This window comes from Lissotriton vulgaris, assembly GCF_964263255.1.
Source record: "Lissotriton vulgaris chromosome 7 unlocalized genomic scaffold, aLisVul1.2 SUPER_7_unloc_1, whole genome shotgun sequence".
In the NCBI taxonomy this organism is placed as follows: Eukaryota; Metazoa; Chordata; class Amphibia; order Caudata; family Salamandridae; genus Lissotriton; species Lissotriton vulgaris.
In genome coordinates, this window is record NW_028240614.1 from 537,576 (window position 1) to 560,675 (window position 23,100).

Sequence of the window (23,100 nt, forward strand, 5' to 3'; positions counted from 1 at the left end):
ATTAAACATCCTTTAAACTGATAAGCAAGGCTCGGCTGATGTCATGATAGCTGGCACAGCGTCAGCAGCTGTGACTCAAGGCGCTCTCCTTCCAACCTCTTACAGCTTCTTCCCAACTTCCCTCCCTCCCCGGGTTAACAGCGAAACCCTCCCCTTCACGCCTCTTGTGTTTCCTCACACAAAAGGTGTTGTAACTTTTGTGTGCAGGTCAGAAGGAGATTAGTTTGTGGCAGGGGTCAGAGTTCGACAAAGCACTCCTGGCACAGCCTCACCCTCTCAACACTCACAGGCTCGCAACGCTCCTTGGCACAGCGCCTCGAAGCTCTCCTCATACAGTGCCTAGAAGCCCTCCTCGTACAGCGACTCGAAGCCCTCCTTGGCACAGCGCCTCCTAGCCCTCCTTGACATAGCGCCTCGCAGCCCTCCCCGGCACAGCGCCTCACAGCACTCCTCGGCTCAGCGCCTCGAAGCCCTCCTTGGCACACCCTTTCTCGGCACAGCGCCTCGCACAGTCTGCACCGAGATGGCAAAGAAATTTGAAGAAATAAACGAAAAGCTCTTTGCTGCAGCGAAAGACAAGACCCCGGAGGAGCTGCTGTTCACCCACAAGGGGGTGCTGTACCCCAGCAACCTGTGCAGCCCGGAGACCTTCCAGTCGCTAGAGGCTTTCCAGCTCAGGACAGACGACCTGCTCATGGTTGCTTACCCTAAATGCGGTGAGTAAATGCACTCTTGTATGCATTTCTTTATTGTCTGCAACAAAAGCCTGGCGGCGCAGCCAACAACACTTAAACACTGTTCGGCCGCAGCCTTGTAAATAGCATTGAAACGTCACTTCTTTCCTGGCATGCAGCTAAATAACACCCATTATACACTGCTTGGACAGCAGGTGAGCAAACACAAATGAAACTTCATGATTCACCGGCCAATGACTAAATAACACATTTTTGCACTATTTTTCCAGCTTCCTGCGAAACTGAGAAGAAGCTACACTCTTTACCCATCTTCTGGCAAAAACCCGGAAGTAGTCGTAGGGCGCGAGGCATAAAAGCCCGCGACCATCTTAGAGGCCCCCTCTTTGTCTGCTGACCTCCCAGGAGTCGGACGTCGCCTAGAGAAGACACCCACCCACCCATCCCTGTAATAAGGATTTCAGGCAGGGCAGTAGCGGGGTTCCGGACAAGAATACCACGGGAACTTCTTGTCTAGTGACAGTTTTTACCTCTGAACGGGTTTTCTAAATCATTCTGGACTATGATGCGCAGTTTTGTTGATCAAGGAGAGAGAGAGGAACTAGAGTAGCTAGTTAGTTTCCCCTGGGATATAGTGGTTAATCAAAGCGAACTAGCTGTGTCTGTATGGGAAACCATTTGGTTTAGTATGAGGGCCCTCACCCACCAACCTAGTTGGAGACATGCTTCATCATCGCGCCTCAGGTGTGCTGCGACGCCAGATTACTGCGGAGCGGGTTTTTTGGAAGGTGAGTGTGCTGTGCAGGTGTGTTCCGTGAGATTTTAAAATTCTGTCCTTGGGGTCCCTAACGGTTACTTTATTGGTGGGCCCCAGGCAGAGGTTAAAAACAAAGGCTTGGGACGTGTAGGGGTGGACTTATGGTCTCCCACGTCTAGTGTGGTCGACTAGTTTCAGCCAGGCCTTTTTATTAAACTGGCTTTCTTCAGGACCTCTGTGTGGGGGTGTTACAGGGATCTATGTGATTATCAGTGCTCTGTATGTGAAGCACGCGCTAAGGTGCGGATATATGTAAGAGGTATTTCCTCTCAGTTTGTACTCCACAGGTGTTCCATTGGGCCTGGAGACACAGCCAAAGTGATAATAAGTCCCGACCCTCCGGCGGAAGTCCAGGGAGTTTTGTCCTCTGTAGACAGGCGTACAAACTGATAATAAGTCCACCCCTACACGTCCCAAGCCTTTGTTTTTAACCTCTGCCTGGGGCCCACCAATAAAGTAACCGTTAGGGACCCCAAGGACATAATTTTAAAATCTCACGCAACACACCTGCACAGCACACGCACCTTCCAAAAAACCCGCTCCGCGTCGCAGCACATCGAGGCGCACTCGGTGCCTCAGGTGGGGCCGGATGATGAAGCATGCCACCAACTAGGTTGGTGGATGAGGGCCCTCATACTTAACCAAATGGTTTCCCATGCAGACACATAGCATACAGACACAGCTAGTTTGCTTTGATTAACCATTATGCGTAGTTTGCCTGGTCGTCTTGCAGATTGCAAAGAAAGTTCATGTGGGCCTGGCTTTCTTAGGGGAACATTCCGAAACAAGAACTTTTTCTGTCCCCCTAGTCTTCACCCTCTCTCTGATAGTGACCCTAAAACATGGGATATATGCCCACTGTACAGAAGTGGGAAGCTATGAACACCCTTCCTACAAGGGTTAGGGGCAGGATGCTTGCATGTTTAGGGCCCTATGAGAGGTACACCATATACCCTGGGGTTCAGCAGAGGTGACTGGAACATGGCGCAAGTCATGCCTCGTGGTACTCGCCTGCCTATTAAGTCTACTACTCCGGAGGGGACCTCCCATACTGCGGGAGGGGTCCTAGGGTATGTCCCGGGGTGGGGTGACGCTTCGGCTTGGAGAGTAGCTGGGCAGGGCCAAAACATGATTGCTGCCTAAACAGAGGAGAGACCCTAGATGGGGTCCCCGTACCTCAGAGGTCAGCTCCACCCTTCAAATACCTTCCAAGGGTGCTGAGGACCCTTTGAGGCCATAGGCCTGGGCGCTTGCCCACTGTTGGTGCAGGGTGGAAATGGGCATGCCCTTCCTACCCTTTGTAGGAAGAGGCGCTTGGCGGAGGGGGTGAAACGAATCGTCCACCTGTCCTGACAAGCGGGGGCATGCTGGCACCAAGTTTGTGCTGGGCCTGCGTCCGGCCTGCTGGTACCGGTCGGCCTGAGCCCTCGCACCAGTGATGTTTCTAGGCCCCGACACCAGCCTGCCAAGATGGGCTGGTGTGCAAGTTGGCACCAAGGAAGTGCTTAGCTTGAACCCAGACCACCATGGTTGGCTGGATAAGGCATGGACACCAGAGGTGTCAGGGAGACCCAGGCTGCCGGCCTGTCACTGTCAGCCGGTGGACATGCTGGTTCCTCCGTGGTTCCAGGCCCTTTCCCACTGCACCGCAGTGAGAAAGTGCATGCACTCTTCTGACAAATGTTAAGACGTGGTGCAGACATGATTGTTTGTAAACGTAGCTCAGGCCTGCCATTGTGGCTGGGGTGCGCACTGACACCACTGGTGTGATTCGCCTTCATGTCTGACCTTGTAATGCAGGCCGGTGTGGGCATGCGCATGGACTGTGTGATTTAAACCTGTGTCCGACCGCCACCACAGGTGCTGCTATACGCTCTTGTGTGGCCCGTAGCAAGCATGGTCCATCCGGAGGAGGCCCGTTGCCTCCACTAAGTTGGAAGGGTGAGGACTGGGCAGTCACCCACATGTGTTTACTGCCCAGGTAGTGAGGAGACCCACAAGGGTTCCCCTACTGAGGTGACTTGCTCTTCCCTTAAGGTAGACGGGGAAAGGGTCTCCTGTATTTCATGCTGCGACAATGGATCGCAGTGACGCAGTCTCAGGATGCTTCCGATCAATAGATTCATTAGGCCTAACCCATACCAATGGTAATGGTGGGCTTGGCATACCTTGGAAATGCCATTTATGAAAAGTGGGCATTACTATGTATCAGTCAGCACCAGAGGCCGCAAGAGCACATCTGGGCATTCCTCAGCGACAGCCATAAACCATGAGGCAGGCAATTGAGATAGCCAACCTCTGCCATTTGCGAGCCTTGCAGAATATATGGAGGCAGAGAGTGTGACACCTGGCCTCCAGGACCAGATCACTGCCCCCATAAGGACAGAGATCTGCATTCTGCAGCCTCATGGCAGACAGGACAGAAATTTAGGGGACACATCTGTGGTTCAAAGGAATACCCTTTGACCCATTCCCCAACTTCAAAGGATCCATGGAGAATAACTACCCAGTGCTACCCCATTAACAGGAGAAATCAGCTTGTGGGGACACAGGACCGGATAATCTGGAATGCGTGGTGCACATTGCCAAAGGACTTTGTTGTGCACATGGAGGATAACTGCCCGTGGAAAGGACAGCGTGCCTTCCTGAATAGTGGCTGACCTGGGACAACAAACCTGCGGACAAGTGACACCCTGAAGGGGTCTTTCAAGGACCAGTCAGCTGGTCTCCTGTTCTCTTGGAGGATTCAGGAACATCAAAGATCTCCTGCAAGGGGCCCACACCATCTACTGGTGATGTCTGGAGAGCGGAGCCCTCTAAGTGCCCACATTCCTTGGTCCTATCCAGATTGGACTTCTCCAATAGTCTCTATCTTGGGCTCCAAAAAGGAGAGCTTAGACGCCTCCAGTTGGTTCAGAATCAAGCAGCCAGACTGCTTCTGAACATCCCCAGAAGGCAATCAGTCAGACCTGGCTTGAAACATTTACACTGGTTGCCGGTGGAGCAACGCGTGGCCTTTAAAGTGGGCTGCATTTTATTCAAATCCCTACATGACATTGGCCCCCAATTCATTAGAGATTTATTCCAAAGATACAGCCCCCCCTGCTATCTCCGGTCCACCCATAAATCCCTTTTGATTGTTCCTCCGTACAAAAGGAAACGTCTCGGAGGCAGCTGCTTTGACCATCTTGCAGCTGCCTTCTGGAACTCTCTCCCCCCTCATCTAAAACTAAGTGACAATCTCCTTAGTTTCAGACATCTTCTGAAGACCTGGCTCTTTTCTCAGGCACATCATTGAGCTGCTTCCTACTATCAAACGACTGACGCGCCCTGTTCCTTCCTACAGCGCCATGAAACCTCCAGGCGTACGAGCGCTCAATAAATGACAGTTAACATTAACATTAACATTAACATTAACATTAACATTGCCTGCTGAAAGCTGCAAAGCGCGGTGTGAGCTTGGAACTACAGAACCACGCCTGGAGTCTGGAGTGCCTAGTGTGGAGCTTAAGAAGTCGCCCGTATATATGCAGGAACCTCGGCACGCATAAGCGTCTTGTTGGAGGTGAGCGGGTTCCTTGGTTGCGAGCTCCAAAGTGGCCGATTCATCCACTGTGCTGCATTTCTCTTGTGTGCCATGCCGACTGCATGTTCATTGCATGCAGTGTTCAATTCACAGGTTGCGACCCTCGGATGTGGGTAACACAACCATTGCAGAGTCTCATTCTACCTGCTGAGGCATTGCTGAACTTGCTCCTGTGTGTGCGTTACTGGAATCGTCTGGGGAAACTGGCATCAAGATGTGCAGGACATTGTGCCTCATTTCCAGGGAGGGACGGAATTGTAACTCTACTTTGTGAAAACTGAAGTGTATGACGCGACTCATCTTGTCGTGCACCAGACCCTGTGCCCTGTTTGCCAGGGCACCACCAGAAATAACGTGTATCAGGCGGGGTGTCTCCTCAAACCGAGAGGCTTTCCTGTGTGTTATTCCCCATTCGCTGCTTGTTCTCTCTCTAGCCCATAATGGCGGACCAACTGGCCGCTCCCCATCTGGCTCTTCTAAACACTTTTTGGCACCAGGTAGGAGTGAGAGGAATTGACTAGGCTGGAGAGACGCTTCTGAGAAGGTTCGGGAGCAGTCAAGAGGCTGCATGACCCCCCTTTACTTCGCAGAATTGGGCTGGCGCCAGAAGACCCTTGTTTGTAATGAAGTGTTGCTCTTGGTCCATTTTGGCTTGGTGGTGAACTCTGCTGAGTGGTACCAAGACCCCCTTTGTTTACGTCTATCTCTTGTTTATGCTTACTATCCATCCCCACCTGCTTTCCGGGGACCCCGACGGGGTGTGACCTCAGCCATGCGTGGTGCTATGTCTAGAAGAAGGGGTTGATAAACTTCCTCCGGGGGGTCATGGACAGTAGGAATGAACTGGAGGGTGGCGGGGGCTTGGAACCACGGTGTCTGCTGAGTCCTACCTATTAACCTGTGTGGTATCAGTGGCACCGCATTAGAGAGCTGTGTGTGTGTGTGTGTGAAAGTGCCCATACGGACTGGGCTGGTACCTGTTGCACTGTGTAGCGGTGCAAAGTGAGTGCGAGTGACCATCTGTGGACTGCCAAGGCTTCATGACACAGGTCAGCAGTATTGGCTTAAATGTTGTTTTCGTGTCCAAAGCATTTTAGCCCACGACAGTGGGTTACCTGCCGTGCCTCGTCGGGCGGTGCTGCTAAGGTGTTCTAATTCTCTCTCTATGCATTTACTGATATCATTGTAGCCCTGGGTGCCTCCTATGGCTGTGTGAATTTGCCTTATTAGGATTGTGGGGGTGGGCCGGGCGTGGACAACGTTTTGCACCACATAAGGGTGCTGTGGGGGGATTAGAGACAGGCTTTTAACATGTCTACATATTATCGAGATCTGATCAACACCAATCGGGCCTACTGCTGCTAGTAGCAATACCAAGTGCGATGTATGCCCTGGCTGCTAGTAACATGTTGCATTGTCTCATATGTATGTTGAATATAAATGACATTTCTCGACATAATGTGTGAAGTCTCTCTTTTGTGTCCTGCTGAATATTTATTGTGGTGGCATGCTGTGCTCTTGTTTACATATTTCTTCTGAAGGGCACCTGACTGCTCAGTGCCAAGGTACACAAGAGTCAGCACGGGTTGTGCAGTGTGTAAAATCACCTGCCCTTGATGGGAACAGTGCCTCTGCCTGGCTGGAGCATCCCTTCGGCCAACCAGATAGTTCCAACAGTTCACTGTTTACCAGGCTGCTGGCTAATAGCAGACACTTTGCACACTTTGGCCGGAGGTATGCATAAAGCAGAGAAACTTCACTAATTACCCGGCTACCGTCTAAACACCTTGTTAGAAATGGGGTTGTTGGTTGACTGCGTGTTAAAACCCTGGTCAAGCAACAGCCACAATCCCTGTCAGGGTGAACCACAAAAGTTACTAAACTAACCTGTGCTCAACCATCTGATAGCTTGGCACAAATATAGTCAAGCTTAACTTGGAGGCAATGTGTAAATTAATTATGCAGCACACACACAGTCATAAAGTAAAAACATAACATATGAAACATTCTATACCAATGTAGAAACCTAGAGTAAATGTTAATAAATTATTTGACACTAAAACGACAAAATACCAATCAGTAGAACCAGAATTATGAATTTTTAAAATTGTAAGTAACATCCAATGCCTAAAAGATCAAAGCACCAACTGCTGACATCTAGCAGGAGGCTGTAGCTGATGAGAGTGCCACAAGGTCAGATACTCCTTTCATGAAGGACCGCCGAACAGGATTTGCTGCTGCAGCGAAGAACGTGGCAAGAGCTGCCACAAAGTCAGGCCAAACGGGCAATGCACCTTGGGCGGATAGACAAGCAGGTTGGTCCTGGTCTTCGATCGGTTCCCAGAGCAGTTTTTAGCCTAAGGTTTCTAAGCCCAAAGTTTTGGATTTTGGCTCTCTAGGTACCTTTAGCACCACCACCACGAGAGTAAGACCTTAGTAACAGCCAAAAACAGTGCTGAAACGTGTCAGACAGATGAGTGGACTAGACATGGGACTGGAGGTGAGTTCCTTTCTTGCTGTGTTTGGAAATCATCCTTCATGCTTGCAGAGATTCTGAAGTGGATTATGAAGCCAAGGGGCAAAAAGTGTATACACCTGCACTGATGATTCAGGCAGAAGATTCACACCTCTGTAAGCTACACATAAAGCAATGGTGCCCTTCGTCAGTTTAAAACTCATCTTACTCCAGGACTAAAAGGAGAAAGGGAGACAGGAAAACAATGATGAAGGCAGAAAATGGGGTGAAAAAAGAACCCGCAAGTCTAAGATAACATCAAATCAAGGGTAGGATAGTAAAAGAAAAAACATAATGACAACCCCGGCATTCAGCAATGAGAGCCTAAGAAAATGTTTGGTGTCCGGCATTAATGTCATTAATTAGCCCTCAAAAGATTGTCACCTACACATTTAGCAGCAGACACCTCTTGTGTTCTTGTTGTTGGCATAATCATAGCTAAACCACTCTCACATTCACCAGCGCAGCGTAAGAACACCTCAGCCTGGAAGGAGTACCAGCAGAACACCCACACACAGAGCCATGCATGTTAACGTACAGGTATCACCCGCATAGCAAAGTATTGGTGCGTTAACCAGTGTTTAAGGATTAGAAGGAAATGGAGATAAAGTTAACTCACAAGAAAAAGGTACATGCACTTCATGTCTCAACATGAACTTTCAAGAAGTTTTGCCTTCACTTGGAAATATTGCTAGTTTGTATAGAAATACTACCCTAGAGTGGAGATGTGGAAACAGTGAAAGACACCACAAACTATGGCCAGTAATCAGCATCTACATTGGACTACGCTCACTAGTAAGAACTTTGTACATCCTAGACGTGTTACACAGCCAACACCGTGCACTGAAGAAGGCCTACGTGACCTACTTGATCATAGTAACAGTGACCTATGGGCTCGCCTACTCACAGAAACTTTATCCTGAGAGGCCGAGCCCTTTGTAAGCACACATAAACTTTCTTCTTACACATATTATAGCTCTGAATGACACCCATCTCCAGACCTACGAGCATCATTACAGCAAAATTACACAGAGTTATTGTTTTATAAGACAGTACATCGCAAACTCTGCAGCATCGCTGTAGAAGGGCAAAGAACAAGGGCAGCTATGCCCAAAGGAGGGGTTACAACTACGCAAACATTAACAGTGCGCTATCCAGCTATACAACTATAAAAAAGCAACTTCTCTACCTTTCAAGGAAAACAGCTCTTCAACATTTAATGTTTTGAAACAGGTAAATAAAGCCCATCCTGTCAAACGTTTGGAAATCATTGTTTTTTGTGGAAGGGAAGGATTTAGATCCCTCTGCACAAAACTGAGATCCTTGGGTCACAGAGGCGCAAGCAGGATTATGCGAGCAGCCCTTATTCAAGGTGAAATGCACATTTGCAGCTTGGATGAGAGAAGAAGCGAACAGGAGGATTTTACAAGGTGGCAAATAACTGAGAATCAATTGTTGGTACGGGCCAAACATGAAATGTTCTGTGGAAGTTGAGAAGTGTAACATGCATACATCAGTCTATGCACTTTCACAAACATGCAGCAGTAAATGGACACTGAACCGGGGCCGAGCTAGGAGTGGTACGCAAATACCTGTTTAGTAAGGTTGGATGGAATTGGCGAAGTTCGATTCTGATGAATTCGCAGAATTACATTAAAATTCCATGAAGTTCAGCGAAATTCTGTGGCAGAGCAGAGTGGGCACTTGGTCTAAAACTGGATGCAAGGATACATTTTGCACTTGAAAACAGCACAGCCAGTCACCACTCTGCACCCTTACACACTCTGCATTGATTATACTGCTGAGTATGTAAGGACACCGCCCTCAAATAGTATGGAGTGGTTTCTAAACTTTTGAACCACTGCATATCAGTCTGCAGTGCATACCTCGCAGCTCACTTACATACTCCGCAGCAGTCTGCAGTATTCTGCAGAGTAGGTAAGGGCACCGAGGGGTGTGCACCGCAGTTGTTTGGTTTCTTAATCAAGGCCCCAAGAGGGAGCCGTCCCTCTATATTCAAAAATCACCACAGATTAAAGGTTACTCTACAGTGAATTTTATACATAGTGGGACGGCTCCTCCTTCCAGCACTGTTTAGAAACAACAAACTGCAGATTAATTCCTGTGGCGGAGCAGCGGAAATCATAAGTAATTCCGTGTTACAAGAGCAAAGCAGAATTACCAAATTCCACAGATTCTATCAGCAGAATTAACCAGTCCGCCCGGACCCACTCTTTTGCATGATTTAATCAACTATAGCTTTGTTCCATATATAATAGGAATCTAGGCTATGTATAGGGTGCACAAGTTATGTTATGTTATGTTAACCGGGGTTTTATAAAGCGCCCAGCTACTCTACTGAGTGTCCCGGTGCTGAGACATGACAGTTGGCTTGCATGTGGCTTCTGCCTGCCAGCCGCACTTTCACCTCATGCGCGAAGAATTAAAGATAAAACATTACCTTTGATGTGAAATAGGAGACATAAAGAGATGTCCATCTGGTGGATGGATTGCATCGCTTCCCGGCTTAACATAATGGTGTGATCGTAGGCAAATCTCTCTTTTGTGTTTATTTTAATAGACTGTGATGTTTCTCCATGTATATTAGGAATCTAGACCACATATGGTGTGCACATGACAAATGCCTTTCGTGTGACTTCTACCTGCGAACCATAGGCCTACCTCGTGCGCCAAGAATTAAATACAAACATTAGCTTTTCATGTAAAAAATGACTAAAATCATACCCATCTAGTGACTGAATTGCACGTCGGGAAAGCAGCAAACCTGGGATCAATCCCAGCGTCTACACTTGACCAAATTGTGTGATCCTAAGCAAATCTCTCACTTGCATTTAATTTAGTGCGTTATTACTCCATATATAATAGGAATCTGGACTGCGTGTACGGTTCACATGGCAAATGACTTGCATGTGGCTTTGGCCTGCCAGCCATGCTCTAACCATCTAACCTCAAGCACCATGAACTAAAGATAACACTGGAATCCAAACAAAGGTTCAGGTATAACACTCAAATAATTAAACCACCCAAAAAGGAAATATGTGAGAAAAAGAGAGAGAAGAAAAGAGAGCGCAGTATTATTTGGGCACAGGATTATTTTATTTTATTTTATTTTTCGGTTCTTGTATAGCGCAGGAATTCGATCTCCGAGGAGATATCTCCGCGCTTTGTTTTTTTCGAAAGCAGGACTAGAACAATGATATCCGTGTGGCATTGCTGGAGTTACTGAGTAGAGAATAGGTACGTCTTCAGACATTTCCTAAATGTGGAGAGGTTGGAATTTAGTCTAAGAGTGAGGGGTAATGAATTCCAGAGAGTGGGGCCTTTGTATGAAAGGGCTCGGCCTCCCTGTCTTTCTCTTTTGATCCTGGGGATCTGGAGCAAGGCTTGGTTTTCTGAGCGTAGGTTTCTACCTGGTTGATAAGGTTTAAAGATTTCAGTTAGATATCTAGGGCCAGTTCCAAACAAGCATTTATGGATAGTACAGCAGATCTTGAATTGTACTCTCCGGCGAATAGGAAGCCAGTGTAGCTGGTTTAGTAAGGGACGAGAGGAAGATCTGGCAGGGGCATTGAGAATCAGCCTAGCGGCCGTATTTTGGGCTACTTGTAGCCTCCCCAGCTGTTCCTCATTAGCAGATATAAGTAATCCATTGCAGTAATCCAACCTGCTAATTACTAAGGTCTGCACTAGTGTTTTCCTATGATGATCTGCTAAATAGGGGAAGACCCTTCTAAGTAAGCCAATCACCCTCATACAAGTTCCTGTGACCTGTATGGCATGGTCTTTTAGCACCAAAGGTTGGTCAAGCCTAACACCCAGATTTTTTACGTTTTCCTTTGGGCATGGGGCCGTACCTAGTTCAGGGGGCCACCACTCAGGCGACCAAAGGAGGGGGGCATTTCCAAAGAGCATGACCTCCGTCTCACCTACATTACATTGTAGGCAATTGGAGGTCATCCATCCGGCTATCCCTCTCATTCCTGCAGCGAAAGAATTTTTTACTGCTGGAGTCATGTTTTGGAATGGGAATAGTAGCTGGGTGTCATCAGCGTAGGATATTGGCGTGAACCCATGTTCCCTTACAATATTCACCAGGGGGGCCACCGATATATACAATATTTCACTGAAGTCAAGAATGTACTTGTATTATTATTAACTAAATTAGACAAACAATAATAAGACAATGTTGGCGCTCATAGGTTTACACAAACAGTACAAAAAATACAGTGTATAATCAAACAAAAGTGGCTGAGGGACAATATACAAGGGTGGGGTTCAGAAAAAACAGAAACAGCACACAACAAAAAAATGCGTCCTCTTCATTTAGGGCCATATTAAAGCGTCACATTATTGGTTCTCACATCCGAGGTGAACTTGAGGTGGGTTTGGCAATTGTTGAGCCAAGATATAAAGGATGACAGATCTTCGTGTGTGCCTTGCCAGAGTAGAAATATGTTGTCGATGTAACGATGCCAGAGGTTGATCCTATTTAGAAATGGGTTTCGAGCAGATAGGAAATGCGTGGTTTCAAGATGGTTTACATAAAGGCAAAATTGGGGGCGAAACAAGTGCCCATGGCAATGCCTTTAATCTGTAGAAAAAAGGTGTCTTTGTAAAGGAACTAGTTATTTGTGTGCACTCACAAATAACACACACGTAGATAGCACACACGAAGATCTGTCATCCTGTGTATCTTGGCTCAACAATTGCCAAACCCTCCTCAAGTTCACCTCGGATGTGAGAACCAATGACCTCCCCTTCCTCGACCTCACCCTTCACACAGAGGAAGGGGCGATGGGCACCACCCTATACCGTAAACCCACAGAACGCAAGACTCTCTTAATGTACTCAAGCTACGATCCCAGAGGCCTTAAGGATGGCCTACCCTACGGTCAACTTCTTCGTATCCGGAGAAATTGCAAGTGGTGCAAGGACCACTTCAGAGAAGCAGCCATTCTCTCCGAGAAATTGATCAATAGGCCTACCCTAAATGCATTGTCTCCCGTGCGTCCAAATGGGTATGGTACTGCCACAGGGAAGTACTTCTCTCTCCTTCCCCCAAACGAACCAACATACGCCTCCCGTTTGTATCTACCTAAAGTACCTCCAGCAACATGGTCAGTAAGGTGATCAAAAGAAACTGGTCCGTATTGCGCACTCATGCCCCTTTCAAGGAACCTCCCCTCTTCTCATAGAAGAGAGGCAGTACCCGATCTGACAAAATGGTCCATGCAATCACCTGGCCCAAAAATGACAAGAAAGCACAATCTGTGATTGCAACTACTGTCTTCCATTTAGGGGGACCTTGAACACATTTTAGCAGATGTTGGTCCATTCCCAACTTTAATACAGGATTCTGGACAATCTTATCCATATACTGTGCTGTTTGGATTAACAATAAGGCCTTACCTTATCATAGATAACTACTACGTATATTTAAAGCCTTGAAAAAGTTGTAAATACGACGAAACACGTGTCGGCTGTTTCATTGCTGCAACAACGTAGCAACAGTGGTGAAGATCTGTGCGCTCAACAAATGTTCAGGTATTGTTTTTGTTATTGTGATTAAACTTAAATGTGACTGTGAAGAGTCAGTTATATACTATATTGTGCTGTGCTCTGTCAATCATTGTACTATTTGTATGTATAGCGGTATCCTTAATACATCTAAACATGTCCTTGTGCACAGCCTATATACATTTAAACATGTCCTCGTGCCCATCCTATATACATCTAAGCATGTCCTTGCGCACATCCTATATACATCTAAACATGTTCTCGTGCCCATCCTATATACATCTAAACATGTCATTGCGCACAGCCTATATGCATCTAAACATGTCCTCGTGCCCATTCAATATACACCTACATATGTCCTTACACACAGCCTATATACATCTAAACATGTCCTCGTGCCCATTGTATATACACGTAAACATGTACTCCTGCACATCCTATATACAGCTAAACATGTCCTCCTGCACATGTTATTTACAGCTAAACATGTCCTCTTGCCGATCCTATATACATCTAAACATGACCTCCTACACATCCTATATAAATCTAAACATGTGCGCGTGCACATCCTATATACATCTTAACATGTCCTTGTGCCCATCCTATATACATAAAAACATGTCCTTGTACCCAGCCAAAATAATCTAAACATGTCCTTGTGCACATCCTATATACTTCTAAACATGTCCTTGTGCCCATCCTATATACATCTAAACATGTCCTTGTGCACAGCCTATATACTTCTAAAAATGTCCTCATGTCCATTCGATATGCACCTAAACATGTCCTTGAGCCCAGCCCATACACAGCTCAACATATGTTAAATGTTAAATGTCGTATGCTTGTAAAGGGCACAGCTGCCCCAGCAAAGGGGCGTACCGGCGCTGTATACCGCTGGGGAACCCATCCTGGCTTTCCCTGTGAGATGGTCCCTCCTGGGCATCTCCAAGGTGAAGACAAGCATCCCCGGCGCTGATGGGGCCGTTAGTAGAGATTAAGCAAGCTATTGCCCAGAGTTGCTGAGTGGGACCCATGGTTGGAGTAGGCACCGAGGTGAGAATTATCGAGTCCGCTGACCATGGCTCAAGACCCTGCCGCGTCGGGAATCGAACCCTGGTCCCGGGCCGACCTCTGCTTCCGGGTCTGCCGCCTCTAACCAGTGAGCCACACCACTCCACATGCAACGCATCCTCATGCAACGCCTATATACATCTTAAACGTCCTCATACCCATCCTATATACGTCTAAACATGCCCTCCTGCATATCCTATATATATCTCTGAACATTTGATCTTACCCAGCCTATATGCATCTAAACATGTCCTCGCGCACAGCCTATATACATCTAAACATGTCCTCATGCCCATCCTATATACATCTAAATATATCCTTGTGCACAGCTTATATAACTCTAAACATGTCCTTGTGCACATCCTATATAAATCTAAACATGTCCTTGTACCTAGCCCATATTCATCTAAATATGTCCTCATGCACATCCTATAAACATCTAAAAATGTCCTTGTGCACATCCTATATACATCTAAACATGTCCTCGGGTCCATCCTACATACATCTAAGCATGTCCTTGCGCACATCCTATATACATCTAAAACTTTCCTCGTGCCCATTCTATATGCACCTAAACATGTCCTTGAGCCCAGCCCATACACAGCTCAACATATCCTCATGCAATGCCTATATACATCTTAAACGTCCTCATGCCCATCCTAAATACATCTAAACATGCCCTCCTGCATATGCTATATATCTCTGAACATGTGATCTTACCCAGCCTATATGCATCTAAACATGTCCTCGCGCACAGACTATATACATCTAACGATGTCAATCAATCAATCAATCAATCAATGCATTTATATAGCGCACTACTCACCCAGAGGGTCTCAAGGAGCTGGGGGAGGGGGGTCCGCTACTGCTCGAACAGCCAGGACTTGAGTTGCTTCCTGAAGGCGAGGTGGTCTTGGGTCAGGCGGAGGTGGGTCGGGAGGGAGTTCCATGTCTTGGCGGCGAGGTAGGAGAAGGACCGTCCCCATGTGGTGGCTCTTCGGATGCGGCGGACGGCGGTGAGGGCGTGTCCGGTCGATCGAAGCTGGCGTTTGGGAGCGTAGAAGTTGAGGCGGCTGTTGAGGTATCCTGGGCCTTGGTTGTGTAGGGCTTTGTGTGCGTGGGTGAGGAGTCGGAAGGTGATTCTCTTGTTGACCGGGAGCCAGTGCAGGTCTCTCAGGTGTCCGGATATGTGGCTGCGACGGGGGATGTCCAGGATGAGTCGTGCTGAGGCATTCTGGATCCGCTGGAGTCTCTTCTGGAGTTTGGCGGTGGTTCCGGCGTAGAGGGAGTTGCATTAGTCCAGACGGCTGGTGACGAGGGCCTGGGTGACCGTCTTCCTGGTCTCGGTGGGGATCCACCGGAAGATCTTACGTAGCATGCGCAGGATGTTGAAGCACGACGAGGAGACGGCGTTGACTTGTCTGGTCATGGAGAGGGAGGAGTCCAGGATGAAGCCCAGGTTGCGTCCGTGGTCTGTTGGTTTGGGTGCGCTGCCTAGGGGGGGGGGGCCACCAGGAGTCGTCCCAGGCGGAGGGTGAGGATCCCAGGATGAGGACTTCCGTCTTGTCCGAGTTCAGTTTCAGGCGGCTGTTCTTCATCCATTCGGCTACCTCTTTCATCCCTTCGTGAAGGTTGGCTCTGGCGGTGGCGGGGTCGTTGGTCAGGGAGAGAATCAGCTGGGTGTCGTCGGCGTAGGAGATGATGTTGAGGTTGTGCTGGCGTGCGATGTCTGCGAGGGGGCTCATGTAGACGTTGAAGAGGGTTGGACTGAGCGAGGAGCCTTGAGGAATGCCGCAGATGACTTCGGTGGCTTCAGTTCTGAACGGGGGGAGGCGGACTCTCTGTGTCCTTCCGGCGAGGAAGGAGATGATCCACTCCAGTGCCTTCTCCTTGATTCCGATGTTGCTGAGTCGCTGCACTAGTGTACGGTGGCAGACAGTGTCGAAGGCCGCGGAGAGGTCTAGGAGGATGAGGGCTGCTGTTTCTCCGTTGTCAAGCAGTGCTCGGATGTCATCGGTGGCTGCGATCAGGGCGGTCTCGGTGCTGTGGTTGGCCCGGACGCCGGACTGCGGGAGGTCGAGGGATCCGTTCGTCTCGAGGAAGGCGGCCAGCTGCTTGTTGACGGTCTTCTCGATGACTTTAGCAGGAAACGGGAGCAGCGAGATGGGGCGGTAGTTCTTGAGGTCGGTGGGGTCGGCTGATGGCTTCTTTAGTAGAGCGCTGAGTTCGGCGTGCTTCCAGCTCTCCGGGAAGGTAGCGGTGTCGAAGGAGGTGTTGATGATGTCCCGCAGGTGGGGTGCGATGACAGCGTCGGCCTTGTTGAAGACGTGGTGAGGGCAGGGGTCGGTAGGAGATCCGGAGTGGATGGAGTTCATCGTGCGGACGGTGTCTTCGGTGCTGATCGGGGTCCAGGTGCGGAGGGTGGTGGTGGGGGGCGGTGGTTCGGTCGTGGCGTGCGTTGGTTGAGTGCTGAAGCTGTTGTGTATGTCCGCGATCTTGTTGTGGAAGTAGGAGGCGAGGGAGTTGCAGAGGTCTTGCGAAGGGGTGATGTCGTTGTTGCCCTCATGCCCATCCTATATACATCTAAATATACCCTCGTGCACAGCTTATATAACTCTAAACATGTCCTCGTGTACACCCTATATTAATCTAAACTTGTCCTCATATCCAGCCCATATTCCTCTAAACATGTCCTTGTGCACATCCTATATACATCTAAAACTATCCTTGTTAACGTCCTATATACACCTAAACATGTCCTCCTGCACATCCTATATACATCTAAACATGTCCTCGTGCCCATCCTATATACATCTAAGCCTGTCCTTGCGCACATCCTATATACATCTAAAACTTTCCTCGTGCCCATTCTATATGCACCTAAACATGTCCTTGAGCCCAGCCCATACACAGCTCAACATATCCTAATGCAATGCCTATATACATCTTAAACGTCCTAATGCCCATCCTAAATACATCTAAACATGCCCTCCTGCATATCCTATATATCTCTGAACATGTGATCTTACCCAGCCTATATGCATCTAAACATGTACTCGCGCACAGACTATATACATCTAAACATGTCCTCATGCCCATCCTATATACATCTAAATATATCCTTGTGCACAGCTTATATAACTCTAAACATGTCCTCGTGCACACCCTATATTAATCTAAACATGTCCTCGTACCCAGCCCATATTCCTCTAAACATGTCCTTGTGCACATCCTATATACATCTAAAACTATCCTTGTTAACGTCCTATATACACCTAAACATGTCCTCCTGCACATCCTATATACATCTAAACATGTCCTCGTGCTCATCCTATATGCACCTAAACATGTCCTTGAGCCCAACCCATACACAGCTCAACATATCCTCATGCAATGCCTATATACATCTTAAACGTCCTCATGCCCATCCTATATACGTCTAAACATGCCCTCCTGCATATGCTATATATCGCTGAACATGTGATCTTACCCAGCCTATATGCATCTAAGCATGTCCTCGCACACAGCCTATATACATCTAAACATGTCCTCATGCTCATCCTATATACATCTAAATATATCCTTGTGCACAGCTTATATAACTCTAAACAAGTCCTCGTACCCAGCCCATATTCATCTAAACATGTCCTCATGCACATCCTATATTCCTTTAAACATGTCCTTGTGCATCTCCTATATACATCTAAACATCTCTATTTTGTACATCCTATATACACCTAAACATGTCCTCCTGCACATCCTATATACATCTAAACATGTTCTCGTGCCCATTCTTCATACATTTAAACATGTCCTCGCACACAGCCTATATACATCTAAACATGTCCTTGCGCATAACCCATATACATATAAACATGTCCTCATGGCCATCCTATATATATCTAAACATATCCTCTTGCACAGCCTATATACATCTCAACATGTCCTCGCACATATCCTATATGCATCTACACATGTACTTGTACCCAGCCTAAATAATCTAAACATGTCCTTGTGCATATCCTATATATATCTAAACATGTCCTCGTGCCCATCCTATATACATCTTAGCATATCCTCGCGCACAACCTATATATTTCTAAACATGTCCTCGTGCCCATCCTATATGCACCTAAACATGTCCTTGAGCCCAGCCCATACACAGCTAAACATATCCACACGCAATGCCTATATACATCTTAAACGTCCTCATGCCCTCCTGCATATCCTATATATCTCTGAACATGTGATCTTACCCAGCCTATATGCATCCAAAAATGTCCTTGCGCACAGCCTACATACATATAAACATGTCATCGTGCCCATCCTATATATCTCTAAACATATCGTCTTGCACAGCCTATATAACTCTAAACATGTCCTCGTGCACACCCTATATTAATCTAAACATGTCCTCGTACCCAGCCCATATTCCTCTAAACATGTCCTCATGCCCATCCTATATACATCTAAGTATATCCTTGTGCACAGCTTATATAACTCTAAACATGTCCTCGTGCACATCCTTTAAAAATCTAAACACGTCCTCGCACCCAGCCCATATTCATCTAAAATGTCATCATGCACATCCTATATACCTCTAAACATGTCCTCGTGCACATCCTATATACCTCTAAACATGTCCTTGTGCACATCCTTTATACATATAAACATATACTTGTTCACATCCTACATACACCTAAACATGTCCTCCTGCACATCCTATATACATCTAAACATGTTCTTGTGCCCCTTCTTCTTACATTTAAACATGTCCTCGCACAGAGCCTATATACATCTGAACATGTCCTTGTGCACATCCTATATACATCTAAACATGTCCTCATGCCCATCCTATATACATCTAAACATGTCCTCGCGCACAGCCTATATACTTCTAAACATGTCCTCGTGCCCATTCTATATGTACCTAAGCATGTCCTTGAGCCCAGCCCATACACAGCTACACCTATCCTCATGCAACGCCTATATACATCTTAAACGCCCTCATGCCCATCCTATATATGTCTAACCATGCCCTCCTGCATATCCTATATATCTCTGAACATGTGATCTTACCCAGGGTATATGCATCCAAAAATGTCCTTTCGCACAGCCTATATACATCTGAACATGCCCTCATGCCCATCCTATATGCAACTGAATATATGCTTGTGCACAACTTATATAACTCTAAACATGTCCTCGTGCATATCCTATATAAATCTAAACATGTCCTTGTACCCAGCCCATATTCATCTAAACATGCCCTCATGCGCATCCTATATACCTCTAAACATGTCCTTGTGCACATCCTATATACATCTAAACATATACTTGTGCACATCCTATATACACCTAAACAAGTCTTCCTGCACATCCTATATACATCTAAACATGTTCTCCTGCCCATCCTTCATACATTTAAACATGTCCTCGCGCACAGCCTATATACATATAAACATGTCTTCCTGCCTATCCTATATATATCTAAACATATCCTCTTGCACAGCCCATATACATCTAAACATGTCCTCCTGCACATCCTATATACATCTAAATGTCCTTGTGCCAATCCTATACACATCTAAACATGACCTCCTATACATCCAATATACATCTAAACATGTCCTCTCGCACAGCCTATATAAATCTAAACATGTCCTCTTGCCCAGCCCATATTCATCTAAACATGTCCTCATGCACTTCCTATATACCTCTAAACATGTCCTCATCCACATCCTATATACCTCTAAACATGTCCTTGTGCACATCCTATATCCATCTAAACATGTCCTCGCACCCAAAATGTATACATCTAAACATGTCCTCATGCCCATCATATATACACCTAAACTTGTCCTCCTGCACATCCTATAAATACATCTAAACATTTCCTCGTTCACAGCATATCTACATCTAAACATGACCTTGTGCACAGCCTATGTACATCTAAACATGTCCTCCTGCACATCCTATATACATCTAAACGTCCTTTCGACCGATCAAATACACATCTAAACATGACCTCCTATACATCCTATATACATCTAAACATGTCCTCGCGCGCAGCCTATATACATCTAAACATGTTCTCGTGCCCATCCTATATACATCTAAACATGTCCTTGCACACAGCCTATGTACATCTATACATGTCCTCATGCCCATCCTATATACAACTAAGCATGCCCTAATGCACATCCTATATACGTCTAAACATGTCCTTGCACCCAGCCCATATACACCTAAACATGTCCTCACACACAGCCTATATACATGTAGACATGTCCTTGTGAACATCCTACATACATCTAAACATGTCCTCCTGCATATCCTATATACATCTAAACATGCTCTCGTGCCCATTCTTTATACCTTTAAACATGTCCTCGCACACACTCTATATACATTTAAATATGTCCTTGCTCACAGTCTATAGTCATCTAAACATGTCCTGGTTCCCATCCTATATAGATCTAAACATGTACTTGCACACAGCCTATATACATCTAAACATGTTCTCATGCCTATCCTATATACATCTAAACATGCCCTCCCGCACATCCTATATACATCTAAACATGTCCTTGTGCCTAGCCCATATACATCTAAACATGTTCTGAACCACAGCCTATATACATGTAAACATGTCCTTGTGCACATCCTTTATACATATAAACATATACTTGTTCACATCCTATATACACCTAAACATGTCCTCCTGCACATCCTATATACATCTAAACATGTTCTCGTGCCCCTTCTTCTTACATTTAAACATGTCCTCGCACAGAGCCTATATACATCTGAACATGTCCTTGTGCACATCCTATATACATCTAAACATTTCCTCATGCCCATCCTATATACATCTAAACATGTCCTCGCGCACAGCCTATATACTTCTAAACATGTCCTCGTGCCCATTCTATATGTACCTAAACATGTCCTTGAGCCCAGCCCATACACAGCTAAACCTATCCTCATGCAACACCTATATACATCTTAAACGCCCTCATGCCCATCCTATTTATGTCTAAACATGCCCTCCTGCATATCCTATATATCTCTGAACATGTGATCTTACCCAGCCTATATGCATCCAAAAATGTCCTTTCGCAGAGCCTATATACATCTAAACATGACCTCATGCCCATCCTATATGCAACTAAATATATGCTTGTGCACAACTTATATAACTCTAAACATGTCCTCGTGCACATCCTATATAAATATAAACATGTCCTTGTACCCAGCCCATATTCATCTAAACATGCCCTCATGCGCATCCTATATACCTCTAAACATGTCCTTGTGCACATCCTATATACATCTAAACATATCCTTGTGCACATCCTATATACACCTAAACAAGTCTTCCTGCACATCCTATATACATCTAAACATGTTCTCCTGCCCATTCTTCATACATTTAAACATGTCCTCGCGCACAGCCTATATACATATAAACATGTCTTCCTGCCTATCCTATATATATCTAAACATATCCTCTTGCACAGCCTATATACATCTAAACATGTCCTCCTGCACATCCTATATACATCTAAACATGTTCTCCTGCCCATCCTTCATACATTTAAACATGTCCTCGCGCACAGCCTATATACATATAAACATGTCTTCCTGCCTATCCTATATATATCTAAACATATCCTCTTGCACAGCCCATATACATCTAAACATGTCCTCCTGCACATCCTATATACATCTAAATGTCCTTGTGCCAATCCTATACACATCTAAACATGACCTCCTATACATCCAATATACATCTAAACATGTCCTCTCGCACAGCCTATATAAATCTAAACATGTCCTCTTGCCCAGCCCATATTCATCTAAACATGTCCTCATGCACTTCCTATATACCTCTAAACATGTCCTCATCCACATCCTATATACCTCTAAACATGTCCTTGTGCACATCCTATATCCATCTAAACATGTCCTCGCACCCAAAATGTATACATCTAAACATGTCCTCATGCCCATCCTATATACACCTAAACATGTCCTCCTGCACATCCTATAAATACATCTAAACATTTCCTCGTTCACAGCATATCTACATCTAAACATGACCTTGTGCACAGCCTATGTACATCTAAACATGTCCTCCTGCACATCCTATATACATCTAAACGTCCTTTTGACCGATCAAATACACATCTAAACATGACCTCCTATACATCCTATATACATCTAAACATGTCCTCGCGCGCAGCCTATATACATCTAAACATGTTCTCGTGCCCATCCTATATACATCTAAACATGTCCTTGCACACAGCCTATGTACATCTATACATGTCCTCATGCCCATCCTATATACAACTAAGCATGCCCTAATGCACATCCTATATACGTCTAAACATGTCCTTGCACCCAGCCCATATACACCTAAACATGTCCTCACACACAGCCTATATACATGTAGACATGTCCTTGTGAACATTCTACATACATCTAAACATGTCCTCCTGCATATCCTATATACATCTAAAAATGCTCTCGTGCCCATTCTTTATACCTTTAAACATGTCCTCGCACACACTCTATATACATTTAAATATGTCCTTGCTCACACACTATAGTCATCTAAACATGTCCTTGTTCCCATCCTATATAGATCTAAACATGTACTTGCACACAGCCTATATACATCTAAACATGTTCTCATGCCTATCCTATATACATCTAAACATGCCCTCCCGCACATCCTATATACATCTAAACATGTCCTTGTGCCTAGCCCATATACATCTAAACATTATCTCAACCACAGCCTATATACATGTAAACATGTCCTTGTGCACATCCTTTATACATATAAACATATACTTGTTCACATCCTATA

At 46.0% G+C, this 23,100-nt stretch overlaps 1 protein-coding gene across 1 annotated transcript in view; it reads left to right on the forward strand.

Moving 5' to 3' along the window:
* The first annotated feature begins 209 nt into the window (after positions 1-209).
* Positions 210-23,100, forward strand: part of LOC147672972 (sulfotransferase 6B1-like) — a 266,092-nt gene continuing 243,201 nt past the window's right edge. Inside the window, exon 1 of the mRNA XM_086947847.1 lies at positions 210-716. Within this exon, the coding sequence (XP_086803973.1) occupies positions 524-716 (193 nt within the window). The 5' untranslated portion in view covers positions 210-523. The remainder of the gene's footprint in view (positions 717-23,100) is intronic.